This window comes from Mesoplodon densirostris, chromosome X, assembly GCF_025265405.1.
Source record: "Mesoplodon densirostris isolate mMesDen1 chromosome X, mMesDen1 primary haplotype, whole genome shotgun sequence".
NCBI lineage: Eukaryota > Metazoa > Chordata > Mammalia > Artiodactyla > Ziphiidae > Mesoplodon > Mesoplodon densirostris.
In genome coordinates, this window is record NC_082681.1 from 90,182,605 (window position 1) to 90,192,162 (window position 9,558).

General features: G+C 49.8%; 1 protein-coding gene across 3 annotated transcripts; it reads left to right on the forward strand.

Moving 5' to 3' along the window:
• Positions 1-964: 964 nt before the first annotated feature.
• APEX2 (apurinic/apyrimidinic endodeoxyribonuclease 2) lies at positions 965-8,587 on the forward strand. 3 transcript variants are annotated; one of them, XM_060086983.1, is made up of 6 exons: positions 965-1,220; positions 2,216-2,299; positions 2,932-3,112; positions 3,657-3,803; positions 4,553-4,622; positions 7,193-8,586. In XM_060086983.1, the coding sequence occupies exons 1-6, from the start codon at positions 1,064-1,066 to the stop codon at positions 8,099-8,101; spliced, it is 1,548 nt and encodes a 515-aa protein (XP_059942966.1). In that variant the 5' UTR covers positions 965-1,063; the 3' UTR covers positions 8,102-8,586. The 3 variants fall into 3 exon arrangements, with proteins under 3 accessions (XP_059942966.1, XP_059942967.1, XP_059942968.1); XM_060086984.1 differs by lacking the exons at positions 2,216-2,299; positions 2,932-3,112 and having other exon boundaries at positions 1,132-1,220; positions 7,193-8,587; XM_060086985.1 differs by lacking the exons at positions 965-1,220; positions 2,932-3,112 and having other exon boundaries at positions 2,217-2,299; positions 7,193-8,587.
• The last annotated feature ends 971 nt before the right edge of the window (positions 8,588-9,558 follow it).

A 9,558-nucleotide genomic window follows, 5' to 3' on the forward strand; every position in this document is an offset into this window, starting at 1 on the left:
CACCATAAAAAAAAAACTCTTAGAAAAAGAACATAGGCAAAACATTCTCAGACATAACTCCTGGTAATATCGTCTTAGATCAGTCTCCCAAGGCAAAAACAATAAAGCAAATAAACAAATGGGACCTAATCAAACTTAAAAGCTTTTGCACAACAAAGGAAACCATAAACAAAGCGAAAAGACGACCTAAGGACTGGGAGAAAGTATTTGCAAACGATGACCGACGACCAGCAAGATCTTAATTTCCAAAATGGAGTGCGTTTCTTTTTTTTTTTTTTTTTTTTTTTTTTTGCGGTATGCGGGCCTCTCACTGTTGTGGCCTCCCCCGTTGCGGAGCACAGGCTCCGGACGCGCAGGCTCCGGACGCGCAGGCTCAGCGGCCATGGCTCACGGGCCCAGCCGCTCCGCGGCATATGGGATCCTCCCAGACTGGGGCACGAACCCGTATCCCCTGCATCGGCAGGCGGACTCTCAACCACTTGCGCCACCAGGGAGGCCCTGGAGTGCGTTTCTTATTGCTCCCTCCTCCGGCCGCAAAGTTCCCTTCGCGCATTCCCCCGCCCACATTTACCAGCGGGGTTACGCCAGCCACGCCGTAGTCGCTGGGTGCCGCAGCCCTCTTCGTACTCAGGGGTGCAGTCTGAACACTGGGGGCGGGGCTTCGGTCGCTGCGCGGTTCCGCCACTTAAAAAGTGATAAAAGCTCGTTTGTAAGTAATCGAAAGCACCAAGGGGACTTTTCAGCAGAGTAGAAACGCAGTCAGACTCAGGCACGTAAGCCAGTGTGGGGTGGTAGGGGAAGGAGCCCAACCACTGGCCTTCCTCTCACTATTCATTGCCCCTAGGCTACCACACCGCCCCCGTCAGCTTCCGCTTCTCCAGCCAATGAAAACTGAAGGGCTTGAATCCCCGCCCCATGTGTGTCCGACCCTTTTGCGGCACGCACAAGAACGCCTGCGCAAATGCGCGCGCGGAAGGCCAGGCCTGGCGGCCATAGGAGTTTTCGGTTTTTGCTCGCGCCTACGTGGGGCGTGGGCTTAAAGGCATTGCAGTTAGCTGTCAGCATGTTGCGCGTGGTGAGCTGGAACATCAATGGGATTCGCAGCCCCGTGCAAGGGGTGGGATACGAGGAGCCCAGCAATTGTACCGCCATGGCCATGGGGCGCATTTTGGACAAGCTGGATGCTGACATCGTCTGTCTTCAGGAGACCAAAGTAACCAGTGAGTGCTCAAGAATTCAGGACCCCTACCACACTTTACCTTTTCCGCTAACTTTTGCTCTGTGCTCCATATCATTTCACTTTCCCATTTCTCTATCCTTAGAGTCCTCCCCTTAGAGCCTGTCTGGAATCCCGATCCCCCCCTCTATATTTCGCATTCCAGCTAGATCTCCTAATTCCGACATCATCTCCTGGCCTCAGCAGAACCATAATTCCCTCCCCCTTGCAATCTCCATCTTCTTTCAGATCCTCTAATTCCTACTCATTCTCCTGACACAGCTCAGTCTCCCAAATTTCCTCCCGCCACACACTTTCCATCTCCCACTCCCAAGTCAGACACCCCCAATTCCCCTTTTCTGTCCCCAGTTCATATCCTTTAATTCTCACACCATCTTTGCCCCCAGTTTAGACTCCCTAATTTCCTCCTTTTTAAACTTCTATCTCAGATCCCCAGTTCCCCTTATCTCTACCGCCATCTCTCCTCCCCAGCTGAGAGCTTCTCATCATTTCTACCTCATGTCCCACCCCAAACTTAGACCCTCTAATTCCCTCTCCCCCACAGCTCAATGCCCTGATTACTTCCCTCTCCCACCCACCTCCCTCTAAGACCCATTACCTACTTTCCCTCCATCCTCAGTTCAAATCCTTGAATTCCCTCTCCTACCTCCTACTCCCAGCTCAGATTCCCAGTTCTCTCTCCCATATGTCCATTTCCCACCCCCAACTTCCTCCAGTCACCTAGTCACCTAGCCTCCTCCCACCTAATTCTTCACCTCCCATTCAGTAGTCTTCCCTTTTCTCGTAATTCTGATAACAATTCCCTCTCTAGTCCCCACCTTTTTAGCTTCTCTTCTTATCATAGGTACTTGACATTCCCTTCTACCCTGGCTCTGATGTGTGCAAGAAATTAGCCTATAGCTGTAATTCCAAGCCTTTCTGTGTCCTGGGTCCTAGTTTTATCTCTGATGTAATCTTACATCTTTTTTTTTCCCCCAGGGGATGTGCTGACAGAGCCCCTGGCTATCATTGAGGGCTATAACTCCTATTTCAGCTTCAGCCGCAACCGTAGTGGCTATTCTGGTAAATGGGGCTTTCTGGGGACTTTAAAGTGATGGAGACAGGTGGGAAAGGGTTTTCAATATTTAATGAGAAGGTAACAAGAAATGTAGGCTTTTCATCCACAGAGCTAAAGCCATATCAGGTTATATGAAGGATAATTTTTATGTATAATATTGGATCTCAGAAACACAGTAGTGTGATGGTTAGTTGTATGAGCTCTCGAGCCAGACTGCCTGAGTTTGGATCCTAGCTCACTTCCTAGCTGCGTACCCTCTGGCAAGCTACTTAACCTCTTTATGCCTCAAGTTCCTCAGCTGGAAAATGGGGATAATGTGTACTTCTTAGGGCTATTACAAGGACTAAACTAATTAACCCACGTGATAATAATAATAGCTAACACTTTCTGAGCACCTACCATGTAAAGCACTTATACTATTAGCTGTTATTAATCTGCAGCTTTTTTAGATGAAGGAACTGAAACTCCAGGGTTTGAGTAGAGGAGTTGCCTCAGGCATCCATGGCCCTTGAGTTGGGGGAGTCATCAAGAGAGCCACACTTGATGAAGATGAGTCGGGTGACCTGTGCAGGGGCAGTAGGCTGTGCAACAGGCTGTTGGCTGCCAGGCCTGCTCAGAGTACCCTCTCTGTCTCCAGGTGTAGCCACCTTCTGTAAGGACAGTGCTACCCCAGTGGCTGCTGAAGAAGGCCTGAGTGGCCTACTTGCCACTCAGAATGGGGACGTGGGTTGCTATGGAAACATGGATGACTTCACTCAAGAGGAGCTTCGAGCTCTGGATAGTGAGGGCCGGGCCCTCCTCACACAACACAAGATCTGGTAATAGCCCACATCCGCCTGTCACCGAGCATTGCTGGTTCAACTCTGTGAATGTGGTGATTCTAAGGCTTGCCTTATAAACATGCATTCACCATGGAAAACTTCCCAAGCTTGCCTTTCCTGGACTTCAGTCCTGGCAAGGCAACCTGCTGTGTGACCCTGGACAAATCATATTCTCTCCTGAGTCTTGAGTTCTCTATTTCTATGGGAGGGGCGGGGGAAGAGGGATCCTGGCCGGGAGGACTAGCTCTCTTTTTTACCACAGGTGCCTCAGAAGCAAGTTAGCCAACTTTACTGCCCCAGGTTGCTCTCTTTCTGTGTCCTGTCTTTGTGAATGGCAGGACCATCGCCTGGTTTACCTGAGTGTCATCCTAGATGTAGTCAGTCCTCGAGTCCTGTGTATGCCAGCTTGTTCATGTCTCTCTATCCCTTTCCTTCACTTCCATCCCACAGACAATCATTAAGTGGAAGCCACATGGTGTGGGGAGGGGAAGGGTGGCTTGAAAGTGACCCCTTTTTGGGGGGCCGGTTCTCTTCTCCCCAGCACATTGGAAGGGAAGGAGAAGACCTTGACCCTAATCAACGTGTACTGCCCCCATGCGGACCCTGGGAAGCCTGAGCGGCTCGCCTTTAAGATGCGCTTCTATCGCTTGCTGCAGATCCGAGCAGAAGCCCTCCTGGCAGCTGGCAGGTACTGCAAACCTGGGCAGCAAGGCTTCCTTGAGCTTGTCCTGGGTGCCCAGCCCCGTGTCGAGGTCCATTGAGAGGGATATGGGATCTTTGTCTTTTGAGTTCATTGACAGCCTAGTTGTAGACACCAGCAGGCCCACCAGAATAGGCCCTGCTGTCTAAGAGCTGTGGGGAGCAGGTAAAGTGACACACATATGGGCTTTGTACTCAGATACCTCTGAGCACCTATCCCAGCTCCTCCTTTTACTCACTGTGAGGCCGAAGGCTAGTGTTGCCTCTGTTTTCTCTTTTGTAAAATAAGTGTATGAATCCCTACCTCAGAGTACAGTTTCAAGGATGAAATGAGATGAGATGAGGAAGGTAACGTACTTGGGAACAAATGAAAAGTCTTATCCCAGGGAGGGACAGGAAAGTGAGGGTAGGTTGGCGTAATCGAGGGATGCTTCCTAGAGGGAGTCGTACCTGATCTCATCTTTGAAGGACCAGAAAGATGCCATTAGGTAGAGATAAGTGAGACAATCATGTCAAACAGGGAACAGGTTTACCTTTGGAGATCAGAATTGGGTTGGCCAGTTGTAAAAGGCATCAAGGTTATACTGAAATTGGAGAGGCAGGCTATTATGACTTGCCGTTGGATCTCACCTTGACCTCTATGTGGCAGGTGGCCTATCTGAGATCTTGGGCCCAGGAGAAAGTAGATGGGCCAGGACTACTGCTTCCCTTTCTGGACATTCATTTTATGTTTTTCAGCCATGTTATCATTCTGGGGGACCTGAATACAGCTCACCGCCGCATTGACCACTGGGATGCAGTCAACCTGGTAAGGCTGCCTCTAGGCCTTTGACCTCACTCCTGACTATGGTTCTGTTTAGCCAGCCAATCAGTGCTGTTTTTTTGGCCCAGGGGCAAGCTTCCTTCATGGAAAAGCAGAGCTTAGTTTGAAATTCTATTCTCAAAGCACTGAGGATTGTGCTGTGGACTCAGTTAGTAGTCAGTTCTGGCTCGGCCCCTCAGAGCTCTCAGCATGGTGGTGGGGTATGGACACATGACCAGTCAATTATAGAATGGTGTCTTCAGGGCTGAGGCAGAGACAGCAGCCCAGGAGGTTAGGAGAGCCCGGAAATAGGATTCAGGCCAGCCAGGATGTCGGGGGAGATATCGTAAAATGGCTGAATCTTAAAAGATGAGTAGAACAGAGCTTTGGGGTGGGAAGCAAAGAATTCTAGCATGATGAGCAAAGGCTGCAAGGTGAGAATTTGGCTGGTGTGCATTGGGAATTACAAGTCCCATTCCTGTTAGGGGGTGACAGGGAAGGAAGGTGAGTAGCAGGAGACGGGGCTGGAGAGTTTCAGTCAGATTTCAAGGGCCTGGAACTCCACATTGCCTTGATCATTTCCCTAATAGACTATGTTTCCTGCTCGTGAACTTTCAACACCTCCCTTTTACCTTTGTGCTGCAGAGAAAACACACAGGCCTGGCATTCAAAACTCTTTCTTGTCTGCACCCAGTCTCCGTTTCCATCCTCCGCACCACTACACACTCCATCCACTCCAGCCAGGTCGTCTCCTCTCTGCCCATTGCAAAAGTTATTCTCATTTTGGCTTTTCTCACTGTCCTCTGAATTGGTAGGCATCCCCTCCCTCTGTCTTCTCTTGTGTGAACCTCTCATCTCTGAGTCCCTCTATGCCAATGGTTCTCAACCCCTGAAAGTACATTAGTACAAGGAGCTTTTACAAAAATGTCAATACATTGGTGCAACCCTAGACCAATTAAATCAGAATCTATTGGGTGTGGAGTCAGGGTAGCAGTATGTTTTGAAAGCTCCCAGGCTGATTTTTTTGTATATTCAGGCTTGAGGACCACTGCCCTAGAATCTCCAAGTCAGTTCTCATCATAGCTTGCCTCCTAAGGGGAGGGATAAGTAACTTATGCTGGCACAGTCCAACTCAGCAGTAGGCTTGGCTCAAAGAAGAGGCTGTAGGAAGATTCCTTGATGAGTTTGCAGAAGAGCCACAGGAACATAAATGTGTCTCCCAGCTTGGAAAATGAGCAGAAATGAGATAATGAGAGACTGGTGGTGGTGGTGGTGGTGGTGGTGGGGGTGGGGAAGGGAGTGTACACTACAAACTGCAAGCCTTCAATCCTCCCTACCTTGTTCCTTATCGGTGTTCACTTAGTCTGTTTTTGCTGCTTCCTGTGATAGTGTCATATACTTTTATGCCTTCTCTTCTTAGTTTAGAAATATCTTAGATATCTCGAGTGCACTTCCTACATTCTTTTTTTCCCAAGGAAAGAGAACTAATAGTACCAGATCACATGAGAAACACAATCTTTCCAAAATAACAGAATACGTCTACTTCCCACAAGACCGGCTCTTCTAGTCTCATCTCCCTAAATAGTACCATCGTCCTCTTGGTTGCTCCAAGCAGAAGCCAGGGAATTGTGTTAGTGTTATTCTTCTTTATCCCCCTTTCCCATTCAATTGGTCAGTGAGTACTGTTGATTCTAGCTCCAAATCATCTCTTAATTTCATTTTGTCCCCTCGGGCACCACCCTAGTCTAAGTGACCATCATCTCTTGATAGTCAGTCTGGTTGCCCCTCAAGTCTTTTGGGTATACTGTCCCCTCCCTCCACAGGCCCATCACAGAAGTTGTTCTCTGAATTTGTAACACCCTCTGCCTGGGTTACTCTTGCTCAGCCTTCACTTCTCAGCTCCAGATCACTTCCTGAAAGGAAGCCTTGTTGGTCCCCAAGACAAGATCATGGTCCCACTTTGTCTCTGGTATCATGCCCGGCACATAATCAGTGTTCTTTGAACATTTGTTGCACTGGATGAGTGGGTGAGTGGATTGGATGGATGATGAATTAGGGATCAGAGCCAAAGGAAGTATTCAGACCTGAAACCCTGGAGCCCCTCAGCTCAGGAAGGTGGGGGGGGCGGGTGGTCAGTGAAGGCTTTGACACACACAACAAGATAAGCCAAATAGTACCAGAGGGTTTACATGAAAAGGCAACAGGCTTCTTAACTCCTAACCTCAGCCCTACTTCCTGGAGGTAACCACTTTTAACTTGCTGTTTTCCATTCTCTTGGTGAGCAGTTCTGAGAATTGCTTTGATTAACTAACAGCAAGCTTTCAGATCTGGGATTTATGGCCCAGTGCAAGGTAGAGGTAGCCTGATGCAGAGGGGGAAAAGAAGCATGGCCTTTTAAATCAGTAAGGGTGGAAAGTGAATACCAGCTCTGCCAGTTCTGGACTGTATGACCTTGAGCATTCTTCTTTGAAACAACCACATTTTCTTGTCTGTAAAATGAAGCAGTTAATCTAAGTTCCTTCCAGTTCTAGGCATCTAGTTCTGCCTCTTTCTTTGTCTCCCTCCCCTTTCCCCAGGAATGCTTTGAAGAGGATCCAGGTCGCAAGTGGATGGACCACTTGCTCAGTAACCTGGGGTGCCAGGCTGGTTCCCATACGGGACCCTTCATTGATAGCTACCGATGCTTCCATCCAAAGCAGAAGGGGGCCTTCACCTGCTGGTCCACAGTCAGTGGCGCCCGCCCTCTGAACTATGGCTCTCGGCTTGACTATGTGCTGGGGGACAGGACCCTGGTCATGGACACCTTTCAGGCCTCCTTCTTGCTGCCTGAGGTGATGGGCTCTGACCACTGCCCCGTGGGTGCAGTCTTAAGCGTGTCTTCTGTGCCGGCAAAACAGTGCCCACCTCTGTGCACCCGCTTCCTCCCTGAGTTTGCAGGCACCCAGCTCAAGATCCTTAGATTCCTAGTTCGTCTCGAACAAGATCCTGTGTTCAGGCAGTCAGCGCTGCAGCTCAGCAATCAAACACCGGTACAGATGCGCCAAAACAAAGCCCGTGTGCGCTCGACCAGGTCTCGGCCAAGTCAAGCTGGTTCCAGTAGAGGCCAAAAAAACCTGATGAGCTACTTCCAGCCATCCTCCAGTCGTCCCCAAGCTTCTCCTAACTTGGAGCTTCCTAGCCTGGACACCCTCGTGACCCCAAAGACCTCAGAAGAGGACGTGATGGCCAATGTGGTGGAGGGGCGGGCCAAGGCTTCAGAGGCCAAGGATGAAAAGGAGGTACGGACCTCATTCTGGAAGTCTCTGCTGGGGGGGCCCTTGCCCATGCCCCTGTGTGGGGGCCATAGGGAGCCGTGTGTAATGCGAACTGTGAAGAAGCCAGGACCCAACCTGGGCCGCCACTTCTACATGTGTGCCAGGCCCCAGGGTCCTCCCACTGACCCCTCCTCCCGCTGCAGCTTCTTCCTCTGGAGCAGGCCCAGCTGAACCAACCCAGGCCTAGGGATGTCTGGCATGGTTAACCTTGTACATGGTCTGAGGCCAGCTTCCTCCTAAGCTACTTCCTCCTTCCTCAAGACCTCCTTCCCACCTCCTCTTCCTCCTCCACCTTCCTCAGGGACCCTTCCCTTTCCTCTTTCTTCTTCCTCCAAGGCCTCCCTTCCTCTCTCTTCTTCCTACCTAGCTCCTCCTCACTGGTGAGCTTCTTTTGCCTTAGTGCTGTGACCCAATCCCCCATCCCACTTCCCACCTTCCTCTCAGAATTACAGAGGAACCAGTTGCCCCAGGAAGTTGTGATTTTAAACCCCTTCCTTCCTTGCTGGGAAATGTATCTGTGCCTAAATAAAGTCCGTGTCTTTGTTGTAGTGCACCATGCCATGTGGACATTTTGGATGTGCTCCATAAAGCTGAGTCGTTATCTCAGTCCCGGGTTTGCCAACTGCCTGTAACCTGATGATTTAACTTCCAGGGAGAGGGGAGGAAGGAGGAGTGGTGCTTACCACTAAGGTGCTCTGTTGAGTTGTTGGGGTTCCCTGCACTGCTGAGGTTGGATCAGCAAGGGAGGTGGGTGTGGTGGGGCAGAAAGCTCAGGTGGGCTATGTAGCTTCAAACCAATGTTTCTCAACTGATGTGTCTCACAGCTGCCACAAATGGGTTACAGGGTGGAAAGAAATGGGTCCCTCAACCCTAGAGTTGCCAGGCACGACCAGGAATTGCAAAAGTGTCAGGAAAGATTGCCTCCTAGACAAGTAATACCATTAATTCACCCAAGCGTGCCATGCAAATGTTTTCAGTGTGTTATGGCCTAGAAAATTTAGGAGCATTGCCTTGAACAAGTTGCTTGCTATAGCCAAGCCTCTTTCTCACCTTGGGAAACAGAACTGATAAGTCTTGTACTATAAGGTGCTGTGAGAAGCAAAGAGGATAATGGTTTGAGGAGGACATCCATTCTCTCTGTTGGAAAATACCTCCAAAGTTTTGGGGAACCAGTCTTTTCCTCCAGGCAGATTGGTTTGGGCTGATTCCACCTCCTAGCTTCAGAGGCTACCTGGGGCCCGAGTTTCTGGGCCTACGCATGAAGAGTCAATCCCTGGATTTTTGTTGAAACCATGGGGAAAGAGCCATTTGATATAAACCTGCCAAATGTCCTGGCTCTTTGTTTAACTCACTGTGTAGTTTTTGGCCTCTTCCTCTTTCTGGATCTCAGTTTCCCTATCAATAAAATGGGACGGTCAGACCAACAGGTGATCAGTTTTTTTCCTCATGGCTCTGCCACTTGTCTGAGGGGGTCAGGTATAATGTAGTTGTCTGTTCTCTGGCAAACAAAGGGCTACAAATGCTACACTTTGCTCTTTATTTTCAGGCTCAAGTCAGCTAGAGGCACACAACAAAGCAGAGGACAGGAGGTGGCCCAGCCCCAAGAGAGGTGCAGGTGCAGTGGGGAT